At 46.9% G+C, this 23,674-nt stretch overlaps 1 protein-coding gene across 2 annotated transcripts in view; it reads left to right on the forward strand.

Annotated features, from left to right (window-relative positions):
• Positions 1 to 21,642, forward strand: part of LOC148504015 (la-related protein 6-like) — a 58,510-nt gene extending 36,868 nt beyond the window's left edge. For both annotated transcript variants that reach the window (XM_088448882.1, XM_088448883.1), the window contains 3 exons: positions 2,101 to 2,260; positions 13,149 to 13,359; positions 20,114 to 21,642. In XM_088448882.1, the coding sequence (XP_088305008.1) occupies positions 2,101 to 2,260; positions 13,149 to 13,359; positions 20,114 to 21,187 (1,445 nt within the window). In that variant the 3' untranslated portion in view covers positions 21,188 to 21,642. The remainder of the gene's footprint in view (positions 1 to 2,100; positions 2,261 to 13,148; positions 13,360 to 20,113) is intronic.
• The last annotated feature ends 2,032 nt before the right edge of the window (positions 21,643 to 23,674 follow it).

Genomic DNA, 23,674 nt, shown 5'->3' on the forward strand with positions numbered 1-23,674 from the left:
TAAGCAGCGGGGAAGGGGGTGGTTGGGGTTAGGCACCCCTAAGGAGGGTTAGGGTTGGGGGGGTTAGGTTAGTGTATACTTGCCTATCCACGATCGGGATTTCCAGCGCTGTCGGGCTTCCACTGCTTCTAACTCTGCTCCTGTCAGGCCGCCGCTGACGGGAATCGAACCCATTCCATATCAGATGCCCCTCCTTTTTTTTTTTTTTTTTTAATTCTGCTTCTAGAATAAGGGCATGTTCAATATACAGTATATACTTGATTCTGCTGCTTTTAAAATAAAAGGGCATGTGCAATTCAATCACTTGATTTCAGTCACAACTATGCTGTAAATTTTAAGACCGTATATGTTTGAAACAGTCAGATTTTGATACTGGAACCAATATCTATTTTATGAAGTGAACTATTACTTCCTTTTTTCTTATTTTTCACCTATATAAATTTTGTGCATTTTACTGTTTGATTACGGTCTTTACCCTGATTTTCTCTATTTTAGAAGGTATGTTTTGAATAAAGGTTATATTTTAATTATCATAACCATATCATAGGTTCAACTATATAAAGAGTGCCCCACAAAGGGAATTTCTTCTTTTTTGCCTGTGCAAAATTAAATTCATTAGTTACATATCAATTCCCGGGAGCACCACCAACTTTGTATTATTGACAAAGATATTACTCCAGTTTAATTTCATTGTTTGTACATCACTCCTATATCATATAGATCCTGTGCATAAATCCTCCCCCTAACCTTTTTCCCTTGAATTTTACTTTTATTGCATATAGTAACTGGCATTCAGCCAATTATGTATAAATTGATCTGGACTATTATGTAGTTATCTTTAGACAGGGCCATAACTAGAGTGGTGCGGCCAGTGTGCCCGCAAAGAGAACACATGCTCTGTGGGTGGAACCGGTCACCAGGGCTGCCATCAGAAATTGTGGGGCCCAATCCTGACGAAATAGGCAGGGCCCCCTTTGTAGGGGGCTGGGGCATAGGTAGGCGGAGCTGTAAATAATGGGTGGAGCTACATCAGGGGTTGGCCATCAATTGAGATTGAACCAAGAATGGTGGAAGAGGGCAGTGAAGGCTGGACATCAGGGGCACAAGGCTGGGAAAACTGGACTGGGAGGGCACAGGGCTGGGAAGGCTGGCTGTACTAGGGGGCGGCACAGGGCTGTGAATGCTGGCTGGACTAGGGTAGGCACAGGGCTGTGAAAGCTGGCTGGACTAGGGTAGGCACAGGGCTGGGAAAGCTGCTGGACTAGGGTAGGCACAGGGCTGGGAAAGCTGGCTCTCCTAGAGGGGGCAAAGAACTGGCAAGGCTGGCTGTACTAGGGGGGCACAGGGCTGGGAAAGCTGGCTGTACTAAGGGGGGGCACAGGGCTGGGAAGGATTGCTGTACTAGGGGGAGAAGCACAGAGAAGGCTGGCTGAACTAGAAAGGGGGTGCAGGTAAGGGTCAGTGCACTTACCTGTTACTGGCAGCCAGTCAGGCATGGAGAAAACTGGGCAAGGATGTCAGCAGTGTGTACTGCACCGGCAGCCAGGGAAAAGAAACACTGGCGGCATTTTTAGTATGATTCGGCCGAGAGCCAATCGCAGCTCACGGACCGGCAGCCAATCGGGAGAGGCCGATGCTGATTGGCTGCTTGCAGAATGACAATCAGTATTATGAGCACCGTCCAGCTGGGTAGTCATAACAAACTTAGTTGGAGCTGCTTGTTTCAATGCATTTCTTAATTGTTAGACGAACTAAAAGAGGAGTGCACAGGAAATGTTTGTAAGGTCATCCCCTCTATTTTTGGTTTTGCAGCTTGTTAATGTCGTCTAGGCCATGTCTGACTAGAACTTCACTGCAGCCATGGGCGTAACTACCATAGGTGCAAGAGATGCTGCTGCTATGGGGCCCAGAGTTGAGGGGGGCCATCTTCCTTGTCAAAATTACATGTGTTATATACAGTTTTCCCCATTGGGTGGTACATAGGGGCCATCGCAAACTTTTTTATGACTCCTTCTTCAAATATCTAGTTACGCCCCTGACTGCAGCTATTGTTCCCAAAGTAGCTGTTATTAAAATATTATTTAAAATTTTCTCTTTCAGCCTGTATAACCATGGCTTCTCCTGGTTATACATTTCCAAGCTCTGCAAACAGCATCTGTAGTCTCCCGATTGATGTGCAATCACATTCATTTAATTCCGGCCTAAACCATCAACATGGAATCCAGGACTCTCAAAATGATTACCTAGACTGCTCAGACAGGTAAATGTAAAACCTTATGTTTAAAATTTATCCTATTTTATTTATTACCAATTATTACTTATTTGCCTTCATCAAAACTTTCTACATCCTAATGAAGATTTGAATGGATTGTGCCGCTAAATGTCTTCCTGCTTCACCTCTTTACCAAGGCAAGCAGTGTTTCATCTGCTGGAGTGGAGAAGTGAAAACTCCTCCCCCTCCGGTGATCCCTGACATAGCCCACAGCACAGCAGCATAGTGCTGATGTGCTGTCTCACCTCCCGGCCGGCTCCACTGGGCATGCACGAGATCTCGCAAGCATTGTGAGATTTCATTTAAAGCAGACGACCGCCACAGCAGGGACAGTGTTGTCCCTGCTGTGGTGATGGGGGTGGCGGTGCTACAAAAGCTGCAGCTGTCTAAATCTGTGCCATTGACCGTTCATACATTGCCTGGCACATCGGTGTGTGTAGATGGCAGCACTGCTATCAGTTAGAAACTGGTTACTACTTTATCTCTCTCCACTTTATCTCTTCTAGGCTTGATAAATCTCCCCCTATGTCAGATCAGTTACACCGAGCGTGATCGCATACAGACTCATTCAAAACTTATTACAACAATATGCAACATAAATGAACAATCCTATAGGGTGGGAAGGATGCAACAGTTCGACTTTAACACATTAATCGGAAGAGTGGGTGAGCAGCGTTTCCTGTTCTGCTGAGAGGTAGGAGGGTGGGTGGCGTCGGACCTGGGCCCCTGCCAGGCCTCTCCAGCAAGTCTGGGTAATTAGTACCCGCTCCCCCCCCCCCTCTGTGCCCCTTGAACCTAATGACACCATTTTCTCCATGACAGCTGAGAACTGCAACTAAAGAGGAGTGAACAAATTGTGTAGGATCATATTGATGGAATTGCTTGGCACGAATTGTGATCGATCTGGCTGAACAATCTTTGCTATAACTTTAATAAATCTAACAGCCAATATTTTAGTTAAAATTTTTAACAAAAATGATATCTGGCAATATGAATCTTGGATACGGGATCCTTGCTCAGATTAGAGAGTACCATTACATTATCAATGCCTGAGACATGGGATAAGGCATTGTGCCAGAACTACAGTATATGCATCTCCAGAAAGGGGATCAGGTCAAAATTCCGACAGTTCGGGATGCCAGTGCTTAGAATGCAGGAATCCTGACATCTGTCAGAATCCCAGCGCCGGTAAGTAGCAGGGATAGGCACTAAGGAGGGAGGGAGGGAGGGGGAGGTTAGGTTTAGGTACTAGGGGGGGAAGTTTGAGTTAGGCATCGGGGAGGGTTAGGGGCAGGGAGAGGGGCAGGGTTAGAATAGAGACCAACAAGTGTGTTCTAACCCATTCGGGATACTTGCACCGGGATTCTGACCGCCAGGATCCCAATCACCAGCGTCCCATACCCAATCCCCTGAAAGTTCTCCAACAATTTCAGAACATAAATGCTCTCTTTATTTTTTTCTCCTCCATGGTAAAAGGAGAGTCTAAATATGTTCAGTTGTGCTCAGAAAGTGCAGTCGGGCAAACTCTATACCTCCATTCAAAAAGCAGTGGTAGCTTACGTTCTAAGCATATAATGCCTCATAGTAAGCATTAAAAATCATTGGGCACTCACTGCATCAACAATTTACTACAGTCTTCTGAGCTCTAAGGCTGATTCAGACATGTTCGCTATGAAGCAAAATCTCGTAGCTGGCCGATAGTCGCTCTCTGTGCATGAGTATGCATCACAATGCGGGTGCGCAAACCAATGCAAGAGGTCGGGATGCGTTCGCTCGCTGTGTGTAGACTGCCCAGAAGAGTGAGTGACAGGAGAGGCCGTTTGTGGCTGGTAACGGGCTGACCACTGGAAACGGGGGAGTGGAGGTGCGAACGCAGGCGTGCCTGAGTGTCTCAAAATCGTTTCAGAGGCGTGTATAATTAAAAGGCGGCATCATAGTACACGTCACTTGGTGGGATTTCACTCTGAAGACATCGCTATACTTACGGCAGGGTAACGGCAACCTTAAGCGCTGCGATAGCATCCGATGGTGCTCGATGTACCAATGTTTCCATGCACTTCCAGGAGATGACGTGCGCAAGTGGGCATCTTAGTAATGGCTGGTGGGCGTCTGCATACACAAAGTGATCGCACTCCAAGACACAGTGGGCGTACTAGTGCCTTGGCGTGCGATTGCCTGCCTTGCTAGGCGTGTGTTGGATTTGCATACGCAGGGAGCAAGCGAACGCATCTAGTGTGTGGGTCTGAATGAGCTCATATGAACCAAGAGTGCCGAGGGAGCTTTGAAGGGCAAAAAGATCTGCAGATTCCCATCGCTGCAACAATGCTTCAGCTTACAGTCATGGCTAGTGGAGAATTTCTCCAAAGCCGCTACTCTGTTCATCCTAATTCCTGTTATATATGCCTAAAGTTCCCCAGCGTGCAGGGAGTGAGGCTGGCTGAAGTTTGATGGCTTGGAAATCGTTGGATTATGGTATTAGTATTTTGCCATCACCCATCATTGTCTGTCTGCCAAAACAGATTACGTTTAAGAAAGCCTGACCATTTTCAATACATTTTAGTAGGAGTTGTTTCTGTTGACTGTGAGCCAGATATAGTAGCATTACAATACTGGTAACAGTGGCAACAGCACTGTGGGCCCAGGGCCTGATTCAGACTCGCTCACTAGGTTGCGTTCGCACTAGGGGTGTGCACCGGCCACTTTTCGTGTTTTGTGTTTTGGTTTTGGATCTGGATCTTTCTTCGTGTTTTGGATCTGGATTGGTTTTGCCAAAACCACCCTTCCGTGTTTTGGGTTCTGGGTTTTGTGTTTTGGATCTGTATTTTTTTGAAAAAAAGCATAAAAACAGCTAAAATCACAGAATTTGTAGGTTTTTCTGCTCCTATGCTATTATTAACCTCAATAACCTTAATTTCCACTCATTTCCAGTCTATTCTGAACACCTCACACCTCACAATAGTGTTTTTATGTCCAAAAGGTTGCACCGAGGTAGCTGGATGACTATGCTAAGCGACACGAGTGGGCGGCACAAACACGTGACCCATCTAGGCGTGAAACTGCAGTGGCAGACAGGATGGCATTGAAAAACTAGGCCCCAAACTGTACATAATGCAAAGAAAAAAAAGAGGTGCAAGATGGAATTGTCCTTGGGCCCTCCCACCCACCCTTATGTTGTATAAACAGGACATGCACACTTTAACAAACCAATCATTTCAGCGCCAGGGTCTGCCACACAACTGTGGCTGAAATGATTGGTTCGTTTGGGCCCCCACAAAACAAGCTGGCAATTAATCTGTCCCTGCACAAACTGGCTCTACGGAGGCAAGAAGTCGTCCTCATCCTCCTCATCCACAGATTCCTCACCCTCTTCAGTGTTATGTACATCCTCATCCTCACAGAGTATTAATTCGTCCCTGCTGGAACCACAGGTCCCTCTGTACGTTCTGGAGGCTGGTCTCCCTGGAAGAGTTGATCATTCATTTTATGAACATCATCTTCTCCACATTTTGTGGAAGCAACCTCCTACGCCTTTCGCTAACAAGGTTCCCGGCTGCACTAAACACTCTTTCGGAGTACACACTGGAGGGGGGGCAACTCAGGTAAAATAGAGCCAGTTTGTACAGGGACCTCCAAATTGCTTCTTTTTCCTGCCAGTACAGGTACGGACTGTCTGACATGCCTACTTGGATGCTGTCACCGATGTAATTCTTTAACAGACAGATGCACGCTTGTCGCTGCTGCTTTGAGGATTCAAGTGCGGCTACAGCCCACACAATTCACAAAGACAGAAAAAAAAAAGAATATTTTTATTGTTTGTGGAGCACACTTTGAGGGTTACACCACCCTCTAACAGACAGACGCACGCTTGTCGCTGCTGCTTTGAGGATGCAAGTGCGGCTACAGCCCACACAATTCACAAAGACAGAAAAAAGAAGAAGAATATTTTTATTCTTTGTGTAGCACACTTTGAGGGTGTCACCACCCTTTAACAGACAGACGCACGCTTGTCGCTGCTGCTTTGAGGATGCAGGTGGAATCTAGACGGGATTTGGAACCGAGGACACACTACCTCCATCAATTGTCTAAATCCCACTGCACTAATGTCGGATACCGGACGCACGTCTAACACCAACATAGCAGTCAAGGCCTCAGTTATACGTTTTGCTTCAGGATGACTGCTGTCGTACTTCATCCTCATCGCTAGGGACTGTTGGAGGGTCAATTGTTTAGTAAAAGTAGTGATGTTCCTACTTCCTCTCTGGGATGATGAACAACTCCCAGCAGCAGCAACAGCACTAGTAGGAAGTGGTTCTTGATCTTTCCCTATTTTATTTTTATCAGAGAAAGTTTGGTCCTCCATTTATGTTATATTGATATATATACGTGCGGCTAAAGCGCACACAAACACAGAAAATATTTTTTTATTTTTGCTGGAGAGTAGTGCACTTTGTTGGTTACACCACCCTTTAAGAAATGAGCCAGCCGGCTCTTTACTTATGGGACACAGGCGCACGCTTGGCGCTGCTCCTTTGTTGATGCACGTGCAGCCACAGTGCACACAAGTCACAAACACAGAAAATATATATTTTTTTGGTTTGGAGTGTACTTTGGGGGTTACAGAACCCTTTAACGGTCAAGCCAGCCGGCCCTTTACTTATGACACAGGCGCACGCTTGGCACTACTTTGTTGATGCACGTGCGGCTACTGCGCACACAATTCACAAACACAGAAAATAATTTTTTTTTTGGTTTGGACTGGAGTGTACTTTGGGGGTTACAGCACCCTTTAACGGTCAAGCCAGCCGGCCCTTTACTTATGACACAGGCGCACGCTTGGCACTACTTTGTTGATGCACGTGCGGCTACTGCGCACACAATTCACAAACACAGAAAATAATTTTTTTTTTGGTTTGGACTGGAGTGTACTTTCGGGGGTTACAGCACCCTTAACGGTCAAGCCAGCCGGCCCTTTACTTATGACACAGGCGCACGCTTGGCACTACTTTGTTGATGCACGTGCGGCTACTGCGCACACAATTCACAAACACAGAAAATATATTATTTTTTTAGCACTTGGGGGGAGCACCCCTGATGGACAGAGCACCCCCTGGACAACACTACAGCACCTCTTTAGGACTGGGACACTGCACAGGACTTTGGAGTGGACACAGCCCCTATGGAGAACTGACTGCACAACACAGTCCAGCCAGCCCCTATGGACTTTGAAGTAGTGGACACAGCCCCTATTAACAACAGCAGCACAGCACAACACAGCCAGCCCCTATGGACTTTGAAGTAGTGGACAACAGCAGCACTACACTACACTACACTACACAGCCCTAACTCCCACCCTCCCTCTTCACTGTCCACAGCCGAGTGAGAAAATGGCGCCGACGTGGGTACCTTATATAGGATCCAAAACCCGCGAGACTCGGAAGGCGGGATGATGACGTTTTGCCTCGATTTCAGATCCGAGTCAGGCGGGAAAAGTCGAGCCTGATTCGGATCGGACTCGGATCGGGGGGGCTCGGATTTCAGAAATCCGAACCCGCTCACCCCTAGTTCGCACACAGCCTGCCGATGTTTGCAGTGCACGAACCAGTCCATGCGATCACAAAGTGATCTCCCCTTGTGCATAGACACCTTGCTAGCTTGAGTGACAGGATGAGGTGTTTGTGGGTGGTGACAGGTGTTGGTCGATGGAAACGGGGCAGTGGTGGTGCGAACGCAGGCGTGTCTGAGCTTCTCAACACCGTTTCATAGGCATGCATAATTAAGACTCAGCATCATAGTATATGTCACATTGTCTGAATTTTACACTGAAGTGCTTGCGGTAGGGTATGGTCAGCCACAAGAGCTGCGTATGCATCTGATGGTTCTCGATGTTACCGATTGTTGCATACCCATCCTGGAGATGACGTGCATAAGTGGGCGTCTTAAGACAGGCTACTGGGCATCTAAATACACACCCTGATCGCACGCCAAGACATTGTGGGCGTGCCAATGCCTTGCCGTGTGATCGCGGGATTTGCATTCTTTGGCAACTGACTACTGCATGCGAACGCATCTAGCGAGCGGGTCTGAATTGAGCCCCCAGTTCCAAGCCAGATATGCCACATTGATTCTCTCCCTCATTTCCAAAGCTCCAGCACAGCCTGTCTCTGCATCATGCACAACACAGGAATGCAGTGGTAGGAAGTCTCCATATACTGCTTTTCCAGGCCCACCATATACGGAATACCTACTAGTGGATAAGATATTGTAGAAGGGCAAATGTAAACGAGTATGAAAAAAAATCTGTAGATAATATGCTGATTTATGGTGACTGAAGCTCTTTCACACATGCAGGGGCTGGCTGGCAACTTTTAGCCTGGGGGGCAAATGCATGCAGGCGGCCCTGGCAGAGGAGTAGCGTGTAGCCAGGGTGCCCGAAGAACGTGCGTGCTACGGCGCCGCCCCCCTTAAAGTGTTTCAGGGAGGAGGCGGGTCCATATGGGATTAATGTAAGGTAAAAATAAAGATTAGGGGCAGCCCCCTGTCGTAGTGCCCATATGCAGTGCCACAGGAGATAACATCCTTATGCAGGCCTCCAGTAGTGCCCCCAGTAGTGATCTCCCCCCCCCTATGCAGTGCCCCTTGTGCCCCCAGTAGTGGTCCACCCCCCCATGCAGTGCCCCCAATAGTGGTAACCCTTATGCAATGTCCCTTAAATAGTGGCCCCAGTTGTAGTCTCCCCCCCCCCCCCCCCCCCCTATGCAGTACCTCCAGTATTGCCCTTTATATAGAACCCCCAGCAGTGGTCCCTCGCAGTGCCCCAAGTGGTAGTCCCCCTCCCCCTATGCAGTGCCCCTAGTAGTAGTGCCCCCAGTAGTAGCCCCCCCCTTGTAGTGCCCACAGTAGTAGTAGCCCCCCCTTGTAGTCCCCCCCCCTTGTAGTGCCCCCAGTAGTAGTAGTCCCCCCCCCCCCTTGTAGTGCCCCCAGTAGTAATCCACCCCCCTAGTAGTGCCCCCAGTAGTAATCCCCCCCCCCTGGTAGTGCCCCCATAGAAATCCCCCCCTGGTAGTGCCCCCAGTAGCCCCCCCCCCCCCCCCAGTAGAGAGAGACTTAATAAAAAAAAAAAAAAAACACTTAACTGAAACTCTCGCTCCTGGTCCCGACGCTTCCACCGGCTCCTCTGGCCGCTTTGCATTATGGGAGAGACATCGTCATGACGACTGCTCTCCCATTACCCACTGCAGGAGCCGGAAGATGGCTCCCGCAGTGGGAGCAGCGGCAGCCGATGGGAGTCTGACTGACAGACTCTCAGCGGCTGCTGATTACAGCAAACACACAGCTGCCGGCTTCGGCGGCTGTGTGTTTGTGCTGTGTAGCGCTGACCGGACTCCGTCTGGTCAGCGCTACACACGCGGTGCAGTCTGTGTCACAGTGACAGACTGCCCGTGGCCCGCATGACGCTGCGGCCCGGGGGACACATGGCACCCTGCCCCCCGGCCCAGCCCGCCACTGCACACATGCTTAGGAATTAACTGGCAACATTTCAACACTTAAAGGCCTCAAGTGGAGCACAGACTGACAGACATTACCCCAAATACATACTCTTCTATTTTAAATGCATTTCTTATATCCCTAAGAGTTTAGATATGTGAAGCACTATATTATCCCATCATTACCATGGGTCTACATGGTGGAAAAGGTCCCCCCACCCATCTGCATAAAAGGGGTTGGGCCATACTTGCCAACTCTCCCTAATGTCAGGGAGACTCCCTGAAATAGTAGCAATTTCCCTGTCTTCCTGAAGAGTCCAGCAATCTCCCTGATTACACCTTACCCCATTATGTAGCTGTTGTATATATATTTATGTTGTTTTTTTAATATATCCAAATGGGATAATTAGTATAATTTCCCTGCATTGGTTATAAAGCACAATAATCCCTATGGCTAAATGCATTTTATGTAATGTATCAGTATGTTTTCATCAACACGTAAATCTTACTAACTGCTTTGGGGCTAGTTTACATTTGGATGTAAGTCAGTTATATGACACACCTCTCAGATGTAGCAGTACACGCCCAGTTTACAGCCGCACTCATAGGTGTTGCTTTCACAATCTCCCTGAAACGCTTTTTCAAAAGTATGGGTTGGGCATGAAATATCGACAGCTTACAAGCAAATCCTGATGAGAGAAGCCCGACAGATGACAGCCCCAACGCCAGCTCGTAAGTATCTTTAACCCTCCCCTCCCCTCCCCTAACCGTAACCCTCCCTTGGGGGTGCCTAACCCTAAGAGTAGGAGGATTTTGCCTAACCCTAAGCCTCAACACCCCCCCCCCCGGTGGTCCCTAAACCTCCCCCCATCCCCACACCCTAAACCTAACTCTCGCGATGGGTGTGCCTAACCCTAACCCCCCTTCCCGTAACTCAACCCTAACCCTCCCAGTGGGTACCTACCACCAAGTCTCCCCGGGAGTGCCTAAACTTAACCCCCAACCCGCGGCTAACCTGTCGTGGCGCTCGGCTAACCTACATTAGGTATGCCAGGTGTTGGGATTTCGACGTGGGGCTAATGATAGGCGTCTGTATTTAGACTCCTATCTTTAGTCCCATGCTGGGCTTTCAGTGTCGGAATTATGGCAGTTGGCATTTTGACTGCCGGCATCCTGACTACATCCCGCATAAAAGTTTTATACATAGAAATAGTTCAACCATGACATGAGTAGAATATTCGGAACAAGAAAAGAATTACTACGCATAATCTCACATAAAGAATGACCATGGGGCAGTGGGGCATGGGGAGTGTGGCCAGTCCATGAAGAGGGCATCATTAGCACTTAGCCACATTTTAATATGTGTCATACAAAATATATTGTGTGTCATAATTTCGGCCTATAGAGGACCAGCGATCACAGTAAGCCATTAAATGTGACCATAGGAACATCCTTATTTATTTCAGATGTTGGCATCATTCTTATTTCCAAAGTATTGGAGCAAGTCTGGGGTAGCAGCAGAAGAACCGTGCACTGCCCTAGCCATACATGTACACATTATTATACAGTATTAATAACTAACCCTATTGATGTTCTATAGCAGTGCACCCCAAATGGTGCATGTTTTCCAGATCTCTTAGACGGTGCACAGGTGATTTATTACTAGCTGACACATGTTAAAAGATCACACAGGTGGTGCTAATTATTTAATTTGATACTGAGAAGTACATCCACCACTAGTAACAATCTATTATATCACGATTTTGGGGGTTTCCAAGAAACCAGAACCCCACCCCACCCTGTTTTCTTATTCAGCAAAGAGTGCGAATGTGACTTTTTTGTCTGCAGCTGCATGTAGAGTAGCATACACATACTGGGCAGGAATAGCTTTGCAATAATTTTTTTAATTGAGCTACGACAACCCCCCTCTACCAGCTGTAGACCTGTCTCCCAAGCTGCACAAAATTATTTTATGAGTAAGCGCATCAGCTTGAAGGTGCAATTTTGCACAATGAGGCGCATTGGAGTAGATTATGACGTAGCGGCAACTGCAAAATGTTCTATAACCAGAACCATGTAAGAGAATTAAATAACACTTGCATTAAACATCCACATGTATGAAGGCAGGCAACGTAGAGAAAATCCCTTTGCTCTATGGTATCTGCAAATATTTAACGATTTTGGCGTTGCCTTACTCTTGTATAGTGATGGTAATCCAGCTATAATTAGTAAAAAACGTACACGTCTGTGACTTATCATTTTTTCACATACAGGTTGAGTCTCCCATATCCAAATATTCAGAAAGCCGGAATAATTTTGGCATGACTGAGATAATGAAATCTTTGATGGTTCAATATACACAAACTTTGTCTAAGGCACAAATTATTAAAAATATTGTATAAAATTACCTTCAGGCTGTGTGTATAAGGTGCATATGAAACATAAATGAATTTCATTTCTGTACACAAACTTTGCTTGAGCCACAAAATTATTGAAAATATTGTATAAAATTACCTGCAGGCTGTGTGTATAAGGTGTATATAACACATAAATACATTCTGTGTGTATATTGGGTTCCCATTCCCAAGATATTTCATTATGATATGCAAATATTCCAAAATACGGAATATTCCATTATCCATTTTGGATATGGGAGACTCAACCTGTATCTACATGATTACCTGCTGATGTGTACGGTCTAGCAGCGGCATCTGTGACAGTGTATATGCACATGAGATCTGTGTGACATCTGGCGTATGCATATTGGGGCTAGCCAGGAGGTAAGGTGCAGTGTATCAGCACTAGGCAGGGAATGCCGGAGGGGAGAGTTTCCTACTGCACAAGCATCTTGCCATTATTGTTTCCTACTTCACCCCGATAAAGGGCAAAACAGGAAAAGATTTAGCAGCACAATGAGCACAGCAGTTATACACTCTCCCCAATTCTATATATTTTATTCCTTTCACATTAACAAATACGTAACCTGAATTAAGCAAAGCCTCTTGCAGGGGGGAAAAAAAGGCTGCCAATTGTTTTCAGCAGAAATGTATTGAAAACAAGATTTCTGTTTTGCATGACATAATTTGTAACAAATATATCATCTATACTGTATGTGTCTATAAATACACCATATCCTGTCCATTACTGTAAATTGTAGTGTTATATAGAAACTACAAATTACCCAGGCTATTCCCATCGCGAGAGCAGCATTTGCTGTCAATGCCATCTTATCATGCTAACTCTAGCTGTCCTGAGGGTTTTTGTATTGCAGAATAAATGGATTCTGCACTGCTTGACATGTTTCCATATAAACAGAACCTCTTTCTACTACTAATCTGTAATTGCAGTCACACAGTGTACTGATTCTCCCTTTCATGTATATACACTTACAGAAGTTTCTTTGACATGACAGAAAATTTGGATGATGACTCCTATGATGGGAACTGTGATATTCCTGATGTGAAATTAATCCGCAAGATAGTAAGCCAAGTGGAGTTCTACCTTTCTGATGAAAACTTGTCCCGTGATGCCTTTTTGCTGAAACATGTCCAAAAAAATAAGATGGGTTTTGTAAGCATCAAATTACTCACTTCCTTCAAAAAGGTGAGAGCTAATCTAGAACGGTTTTCATATATTGCAGTATCTATGTATTATGGGCCTGTACGCAGTGGGTGTACAAAATTATGCAAATGTTGCAGGCAACTCCATCGCAAATCCAAGCAACTGCCTACAAATACGCAGCCGCCATCACAGATCGTTCAGTAATTGGCCATCTGAATAGCCCTATTGTCGCACAGAACTGAGGCGTCTGAACCACTTTATCTATGTACTGGATTGCAGACGCAGGCTACCACGCACCCCGAAAAATGTCCGGGACATGTCTGCATTTTTTGTCGCCACTGCCCATTACCTCCCCCGTAAGGTTTCTAACCGTCAATCAATGAAAAGTCGCTTTGGAGTGACTACTATAATTTGATGCGCAGTGGATCTCAGTTGCGTGCACAAATGACTGATAATCGCTCAACTGCGTGAACATCGGAATAGCGGACATCTGTCAGGCCCTATGTGTGTCTGATGTGAATACATTCTCCACAGGTAGAAGAAAGTTCAAATGGTCCATTAGCTTCAAGATGCCCATTTTGTTTATTTGTAATTTGGAACCTTTGAAGCTATATAAAATACATCAAACAAATTGGAATCATAAAAAAGTGCATGTAAGGGTGGTATTGAGGGGTCAAGAAGGCTGTTTTAACAGGGAAGACTTCACCTAATAATCTTCTTACTTGTGAATGCTTTTTAGAAGAACCTATAATAATATCTTGAAATAAATGCTACACTTCATATGTACTTTTTCCTTAGTTTGCCATTAGTACACTATTGTGAGATTTTGATTCTTAATTTTATGTATGGACTAACAAGAAATAACTGACTTAGGAGAAAGAACCCTTCCACAAGGACGATGATGATGATGATGATCATATTATTTGTATTGAGGGTTAAGCCCCTTTTTTGTGATTCCGACTTGATTTGTGTATTGCTATCTATTTTATAGTCCTATCTTGGTGACTAGGCAAAAACGGAGACCCCCTCCCCAAGTATGTGCGCGTGCCCAAGACACGGGATGAAAAAGTGGGCATGGCCACATGCCACAAGGGGTGTGGTCACTGAAAAATGGGAGTGTGTCAACATTCCATTCCAAATTCACCTTAATACCCCCAGTAGTAGCGCCGTTCTTGCAATGCCCACTGTATTAGTGCCCCTTATACAATGGCCACAGTAGCAAAGCCCCCTATGCAGTACCCCAGTAGTGGTCCCCATTATTTGTCGTGCCCTTTATACAGTGCCGCCAGTAGTGGTCCCCCCTACACACACAAATCCCCAAAACACTGCTTACCTGAATCCCCGCACTCACCATCGTCCACTCCTCCATCCTCCTGGGAGAGGAGTCATGATGTCTCTGCCGTCACCCACTGCGGAAGCCGGAAGGCGGAGCTAATGAGGGCGCTCCAGCCTGGCTCCGGCCCATTGTGGGGCAGCCAATGAGTCTGTCTGACACACTGCCGCTGGCTAGTACTACTTGGAACCAGCGGCAGTGTGTTTTTTGTTTTACTGTGTTTGTTCACTGACTGAAACCACTGTCCTGGACTGCGGCCAGAGGTGCCCCCACGTGCCGTGCCCTGGCCGACTCCCCCATAGTTACACCACTGCATTTGCCTGCTGACCTACACTACTTTTTCCTACATAGCTATGTAAAATAATCTGAGACCATGCTGCAGCTACAGTACGTCTTTTATTTGTGACCTTTTGGCGAGTAGTAATCTTTTCACATGTAAAATGTGTTATTGGCGATTTTTGCTTTTGTAGAGTTGTTTTATCTCTCAAATCCTTATTAATCTAAGGCTAACAACTATGGGTTCCACCACATTTCCTATTTGTATACCTTTTTGATTAAAGCTGAGTGATTGTATTTTGTTAGTGGTGGTGTATTTTATTTATATTTTTCCTTCAAACATCATGTACAGTATCACTTTTTCCTTAAATCTAGCAAATGTGCTGATATTAAACACCTGTAATGGGGGTAACCTAATATTCAGTAAACTCTTTAAAAAAAAAAAAAGATTTAGACCTTTTTTTTTTTTTTTTTTCTTTCATGCAGCAGTAAACATTGACATTTATTCCTGAGCCCTGCTCCTTCATATTGGGAGGAGGTCCTGCTTGCAAAGAGGGATCTGTGCAGATCCTTCATGGGTGACTCCCTGAAATAGTAACCTTCTCCCCAGGGCCGGTCCTAGCCCAAATGTTTTGGTAAGCAAGTATATTTTTTGGCGCCCCCTATGCAGTTCCCCTTTTACAGTGCCACTGGTAGTGGTCCCCCCTGTGCAGTGCCCCTTGTGCCCCCAGTAGTATTCCCCTTATATAGTGCCCCCAGTAGTAGTCCCCCTATGCAGTGCCCCCAGTAGTGGTACCCCCTATGCAGTACCCCTTTTACAGTGCCCCGGTAGTGGTCCCCCCTGTGCAGTGCCCCTTGTGCCCCCAGTAGTATTCCCCTTATATAATGCCCCAGTAGTACTCCCACCCCCCCTCCTATGAGGGGGGGCCCGGTAGTGGCACCCACTATGCAGTGCCCTTTATATAGTGCCCCTAGTAGTAATCCCCCCCTTGTAGTGCCCTCAGTAGTATTCCTCCCCCCTTGTAGTGCCCTCAGTAGTATTCCTCCCCCCTTGTAGTGCCCTCAGTAGTATTCCTCCCCCCTTGTAGTGCCCTCAGTAGTATTCCTCCCCCCTTGTAGTGCCCTCAGTAGTATTCCTCCCCCCTTGTAGTGCCCTCAGTAGTATTCCTCCCCCCTTGTAGTGCCCTCAGTAGTATTCCTCCCCCCTTGTAGTGCCCTCAGTAGTATTCATCCCCCCTTGTAGTGCCCTCAGTAGTATTCCTCTCCCCTTGTAGTGCCCTCAGTAGTATTCCTCCCCCTTGTAGTGCCCCCAGTAGTATTCCCCCCCCTGTAGTGCCCCCAGTAGTATTCCCCCCCTGTAGTGCCCCCAGTAGTATTCCCCCCCCTGTAGTGCCCCCAGTAGTATTCCCCCCCCCTGTAGTGCCCCCAGTAGTATTCCCCCCCTGTAGTGCCCCCAGTAGTATTCCCCCCCCTGTAGTGCCCCCAGTAGTATTCCCCCCCCCTGTAGTGCCCCCAGTAGTATTCCCCCCCTGTAGTGCCCCCAGTAGTATTCCCCCCCCTGTAGTGCCCCCAGTAGTATTCCCCCCCCTGTAGTGCCCCCAGTAGTATTCCCCCCCCTGTAGTGCCCCCAGTAGTATTCCCCCCCCTGTAGTGCCCCCAGTAGTATTCCCCCCCCTGTAGTGCCCCCAGTAGTATTCCCCCCCCTGTAGTGCCCCCAGTAGTATTCCCCCCCCTGTAGTGCCCCCAGTAGTATTCCCCCCCCCTGTAGTGCCCCCAGTAGTATTCCCCCCCCCTGTAGTGCCCCCAGTAGTATCCCCCCCTGTAGTGCCCCCAGTAGTATCCCCCCCTGTAGTGCCCCCAGTAGTATTCCCCCCCCCCTGTAGTGCCCCCAGTAGTATTACCCCCCCTGTAGTGCCCCCAGTAGTATTCCCCCCCTGTAGTGCCCCCAGTAGTATTCCACCCCCCCTGTAGTGCCCCCAGTAGTATTCCACCCCCCCTGTAGTGCCCCCAGTAGTATTCCCCCCCCCTGTAGTGCCCCCAGTAGTATTCCCCCCCCCTGTAGTGCCCCCAGTAGTATTCCCCCCCCCTGTAGTGCCCCCAGTAGTATTCCCCCCCCTGTAGTGCCCCCAGTAGTATTACACCCCCCCTGTAGTGCCCCCAGTAGTATTACACCCCCCCTGTAGTGCCCCCAGTAGTATTACACCCCCCCTGTAGTGCCCCCAGTAGTATTACACCCCCCCTGTAGTGCCCCCAGTAGTATTACACCCCCCCTGTTGTGCCCCCAGTAGTATTACACCCCCCCTGTTGTGCCCCCAGTAGTTTTCGACCTTCCCCCGCCCCCCGCAGTAGAGACGTAATGAAAATAAAAAAAAAACCCACTTACCTGAAACCCGCTCCTGGTCCTGGTCCCACCGCTGATACCAGCTCCTCTGTCCGCCGCTTAGCATTATGGGAGTGACGTCATGTCATGACGTCACTCCCTTTACCCACTGCAGGAGCCGGAAGATGTCCTGCTCCGGTAGTGGGAGCAGCAGCCGATGAGAGTCTCTCTGACTCTCATCAGCTGCTAAAGCAAACACACAGCTGCCGGCGCCGGCGGCTGTGTGTTTGTGCTGTGTAGCACTGACCGAACTCCATCCGGTCAGCACTACACACGCGGTGCAGCTGTGTCACAGAGACACAGTCTGCACCGCGGCCCGAATGGTACGCAGCTGAGGCGCCCTTCACTATGTGGCGCCTTACGCAGCTGTGTACCATGCGTAACGGGAGAACCGGCCCTGCTTCTCCCTGAAAAATCTAGCAATCTCCCTGATTTCACCTTACCCCCTTTATGAAACTGTTTATAGAAAAAAAAACCCAGAGAGTTATAAACTGAAATGGGATCACTAGCATCCAGGGCCACCCTCAGGAGGGGGGATTGCCGGTACTGCCCGGATACTGGCAGAACAGGGGGGCCTGCCGGGGGCCCTCCCGCTCCCCCCCTTGAACAAACAAAAGGGAGCCTGGCCGCTGCTACCGCCCGCCGCCACCAGCCCAGTCCACCAACCTACAGGAGTCGGGACACCCACTGGCCCTTATGTGTTTAAAGTTTGTTTTGGAGCTGGTGCGTGTGACGGCATATTACGCCACTCCGAACCGCTGGAGGGAGAGGTCGGAGGAGCAGCATCTGTCAAGAGAGAAGAAGCCAGAAGGCAGGACTCCTTCAAGGAAATAACGTAAGGAAGCTGGGCTGGGCAGACGGCAGAGCACTGCTTTGGTCTGGTCCATATTTAATAAACCAGGGGGGAGAAAAGGGCCGTGGGATGGGGAAAAACCTGAGCAGGGCAGAGCCCTGGTCTACTCTGGTCCAGATTTAATAAATCAGGGGGAAAGTGGGTGGGATGGGAAAAAGAGCTGGGCAGAGCACTGGTCTGGTACAGATTTAATAAACTGGGAGGGGGGGGGGGAGGGGGGCTGCTTACTTTGTGAGTTCTGGGCCCCACAATTTTTGATGGCAGTCCTGTTGGTATCCTTTCCCTGCATTGGTTATAAGGCACAGTGATCCCTATGGCTACATGCATTTTCTGTATCCGTGTGTTTTCATCAACAAATAGATCTTACTAACTACTTTTGTGGCTAGTTTACATTTTGGGTTCAAAGCAATTTCATGACACACATTAACAACAAAAAGGTCTGGCGCTTTCTTATAGGTTACAGATAACCACAGTAGGCTAGTCTGCCTCTGCCCCTTCCTGTCCTGTTTCCCCAGGAGCCAAGCGCATGCATGAACTTAGGTCATGCATGCACACTAGACAGAATCCGCAATGGTGAGTATCACTGCTAGTTCGGTAGCAGTGTTAGGGATAGCGGGGACAACTTATTTTTGGATTTTTTTAATGAAAGACCTCTTAAAGTATTTATATTAGGAATATCCTAGAAGTAACCAGGGTCTGGTTTGCACATTTCAACCTGGGGGCAAGCACTGACCCATGAGCAGTAGCATATCTTTAAAAGATAATAATGAACATAGACAGAATTATTACAGGGGAAATGAGGTTTAATTTTTGCCCATTGTTACCAGTGTTGGTGCAGCCTATTTATCAAGCAACGATGTGGTATTAAATTCTCTTAACACTTCATCAGATATTATTAGTTTGCTTGTAATAAAGCATTTTTTCAAATACAGGGTTTGTTTTTTTATTCTGGTTTTGATTTATAAAAAAAGGTTCATATTTAACTGACACTATGTAGCTCATAATGGGGGAGATGTATCAATGCTTGGAGAGACAAAACGCGTATCAACCAATCCGTTTCTAACTACAATTTTTCAAACAAGCCTGTAAAATGACAGTAGAAGCTGATTGGTTCCTTTATCTCTCTTAAAGCTATGATAAATCTCTGGCAGAGTCCTGCCCCCTATGTACCGAACTGCAAAAAGCGGAGCAGGGACAGCTGTTGCAGTGACCACAACTGCTGTCGTTGCGAGCAGAGGCATCACAAGGGGGATGAGGACTACAACGGGGTGTCATCCTTCTAGGTGGTGACACCAAATGCTGGCGCCTCCATAGTGACAGGGAGCTGAGTGCTGCACTGTGACATTAATGTGCAGCACCTGGCTCCTATCACTGGGGAAGAGCTGGCAGTGCAGACAGTCTCCGGGGGCAGCCCAGCATCTCCGAGAGTGCTGGGTAAAACCCACAGAATGATGTAAATGGGGGCTTCCATGAAGTCATGCCCCTGGATGGAAAAAAACACACTGCCTTCCCTTGAGGGTACACCCCCTCTCTGGCACACTTGGTGGGGGGCTATTTACCGCACCGGGTGTCGCTGACATCCACTGCGATATGGATCTTTAATATTCATGGCAGTAACACGATTATTACTACATAGGCCCCTGTATTTGAAAAAGCTTTGTAGAAATAGTTACACATTTTTATTAGATCTAATAATAATTAAAAACCACTTCACCAAATTTCTTGCACAGCACAAAAAATTCTATTTTTAGTGTAAGGAATAAATGTTTTGTTCTTCGGGCTGGTCCCTGTGGTAGCATAACTTTCAGTTAACCTCTGACTGCTATAGCATAGAATTGTGAAAGGAGAAAAGAGACTCAAATTTTATACAGCCAATATCAATTGCTAAGCTTACACTGTAACTTAAATGTAACTATTTTGTCTTAAATACAAATTTTGTCCTAATTTTCTGCAGATTAAGTCCCTGACTCGAGATTGGAGAAAAACCTTGTTTGCGCTCCAGTTTTCAGACACATTGGAGGTTAACTTTGAGGAAACCAAAGTGAGGCGAAAAACCCCAGTTCCAGATTGTCTCCTTGGGCTTCCTCCTACCAAATTACTATTGGCCTGGAATCTAGATAATGGAAGCAAAATCTCTCCGCAAAAGAACTTCCTGGAGATTGTCACATCTCTGTTTGCTTCATTTGGAGTCATCACTTCTATCCGCATCTTAAAACCTGGCAAAGAGGTACCACGTGATGTTAGAAAGTATATATCTCGATATCCTGAACTAGCTACAAAAATCTGTGCACTTGTGGAGTACGAGAATCTAGAGGGCGCCAGGAAAGCAATAGAGGCGTTCAGTATGAAGCAAAGTAGTCCAACTGATGATGAGGATAATGCTTTTAAGGTAATCCCAGTAAGTCGTCGAGGGACACGCAAGAAAAGTAGCATGGAGTCTGATGAAAGTGAAAACACTGACTTGCCGGACAAAAAGTTATATAAGAAACATAATAAAGTTCTAGGGAAGTTGCAGCACGCTATTGAGGATCCTTCTTGCTATAGCTCATCAGAGTCTGACAGTACACCAGCTTCCCCAGTTTTGGCACCTCATTGTCTCTCTGCTGTGACTTTTTCAAGCCCTGATATTGCATTCAGGCCACATTCTTTCAGCAGCCCTAGTTCTAGCCCAATGCTATTAAATAAGTGCTTCTTCCAGCCATATAACAGCCTTTCTCCCTTGGCCTCAGATATAAGTAGTCGGGTTTCTGCTAGCCCTGGAACAAGCCCAGAAATATACCGTCGGCTTCCAGAACATTCTCATGACAGTGGCATTTATTCTTCCAGTCCTTGGGTGCAACGACGTAAAGCTGCTGCTCACAATATACGTATGGAAAATAAGTTACTACCCTGTAGCCCTTTGGCAGTGAAGAAGACACCAGTCTCCCTTGGGCTCCCTAGTGGGGTACTTCGACTTCCACATGGGCCAGATGGAAGTAGAGGCTTTCATAACAGCATTGGCAGGGGAAAACTTATACTAAGACATTGAGATCATGTAGTGTTACTGTTCCTGGTAGCTTCTTCCTTCATCCTAAACCCTATATGTTTTTCCTTTGGACTGGTTCAGAAACTCTTTACATTTTGAATCCTCTATTTGCAGCTGTTTTGATGTTCTGATCACTGCCTGCATTTAAATGTTGGCTCTTTTAGAGTCCACAGGTGTCTAAGCCGCAATGTAAATATGTAATTTAAAAAAAATGCACTACTTTTTACCTACTTTAAATGGGTAAAATAGAGAATAATGTGCTTGGGCAGCTAAAATTTAACTTCTCAAGTATGGTGGCTTTGAAACTGAAATGATGGTCTTCAAAAGTAGAATCCACTAATGTGTAAAAGTAAAAAATAATAAAAATGGGTAGATATTTTATTCAAGGGACAACTATGCTTTACCTTTAGTATGTTTGAAATAAGTTAATGGATGTAAAATAAATAACTTTGCAAGTACAGTAGTTTGATTTAAGTTCTCTTAACATATTTGGAGAAGGCTTTTTCTAAGAATTTAATCTTTTAGAAATCTTTTCCCTAAAGATGAAGTGGCTGTTAGATGTCTGTGATGTGTGCCTATAAAGACACAGCATATGGTCTGACAAAGGGCAATCGTCAATTTGTATGCAGCCAATAAGGCATTGACATATTGTGTTAGAAAATGTTTTTCCCAAGTTACAGGAGAGTGTGGTATGTGTGTGTATGTACATATATATATATATATTATGCACTAACCACCTTGATGTTCCTCCGAGTCCTACCACCCAGGCGATGTGGTTCCTCTGTTTCAGTGGCCTGGTGTGATGTCATGACGTTACATACCCCCAGACCACCCCCCAGTTTCACCACGGCTACAGGTGTAGGTTTAACAAAAGAAAGGGGAGTAACACATGCTATACAGCATGCATTCTTCCATAAACCCTCATGTATATCAAAATAGTTATATAATATACATCTGTCTCCAATTAATATATTTAAAAAATAAATGCCTACACATTTTTATACACATTATACATGATACCAGCTGCATGGCAATATTATTAATACAATGTATGAATACAAAACAGAAATTTGTCGGTGCTTGTCACCACAACTGCAAATTGGTGGGTAGCCAGTAAAATTAGAAAGATTTTTCTCTTGCTTTGATCAAAAAATGTAAGCTTGCAGCCCAGTGTAAAATCCTCAGTTTCTTCAGATTCCTACACTCATGTTTTGAACCTATGGGCCTGATTCAGACTGGCTCACGAGCACTCGCATCCAAAAGGGGCGGCTGTCAATGTTGATCGACAGCTCGCCCAGTTTGGTAGGTGGGTCGGGGGGAGGAGGGGGTGGCTGGCCAAACGGAGGCGTTCCTGAAGGGGGCAGCCATACTGACATCACGAGTGAGGTCAGTAGTGAGCTTCCGGCTATATTAGAGCCGGAAGCTCACTGAGGCTTGCGGCAGACAAGACCCTACAACAAGGGTCTCGTCGCAAGCCTGATGGTCGCGACCAACACCTGGCCGCTCGCAAAAGCTGTGGGTGGTCACCCACAGCTTTGCGAGCGGCCAGGAGGTCAGCTCCAAAAAAAAAAAAATCCGCCCTGATTCAGAGCGTCTGGCTCTGAAACAGGGCCAATGTGCGTTGACCCCCATGTTTGGGTGTTTACATGTGTAGTCGAACAAGCTTGTAGTTGGAGGAGTGGTGCAAATGGCAGCCTTCCTATTTTTTCTCTATTCCATTCCCCACTACCCAGCATTAATTAAAGTATCTGCAGTCAGTGGCGGGCTGGACTGGGGGGTCAGGGTGCCATGTGCCCCTCAAGCCGCTCTATCGCCGAGCATCATGGGCCGCCTCATCAGACAGCAAAGGGGATCTGGTGGTCCAGTGTGCTATACTGCTGTAGCCGTGGCTGCGCTCCGACTCTGACTGTTGGCGGCAGCGGTAGTCACATGATTCCCCACCAGGCTCTCACTGTGTGCCACAAAGGGCTACGGAATCCCTGTAGGTCCTCAATTAACAAAAATGCAATCTGTGATACAGCCGTGCTGCCGCGCATAGGCGGCCATATTACAATGGAGGTGGGGATGCCTGGACTCCTGGAGCCAGCTTGCTTGTGTGCGAGTGCTGGGGGGGGGGGAGGACGGGCAGCAGCAATGAGTTACTCAGTATATAATTGACACGGCCACCCTGCTGCTAGCAGCCATGTCACCCAGGGCCCCCGCTCATTAATACTCCCTCCCCCAAAAAAGACAAAAGTGGTGTTATAAATGAGAGCCTCATTCTTAAGTGGAGGCTCCCATAATTTAGTAATTTTAAAATAAATAAGTGAACCTTCAGCTGTGAGACTACACATCCCAGCATGCCCTGCCACAGTGTTTCTATCAGAGCATGCTGAAAATGTGTAAGGCATGCTGGGATGTGTATTTCAACAGCAACTAAGGGGCAGCTTTTTATTAACCACCCCTGGTAGGAGGACCCTACATTGGGGAGCCTTTGTCAATAGGCAACTC

Source organism: Taudactylus pleione, unplaced genomic scaffold (assembly GCF_031769625.1).
Source record: "Taudactylus pleione unplaced genomic scaffold, aTauple2 ptg000471l, whole genome shotgun sequence".
In the NCBI taxonomy this organism is placed as follows: Eukaryota; Metazoa; Chordata; class Amphibia; order Anura; family Myobatrachidae; genus Taudactylus; species Taudactylus pleione.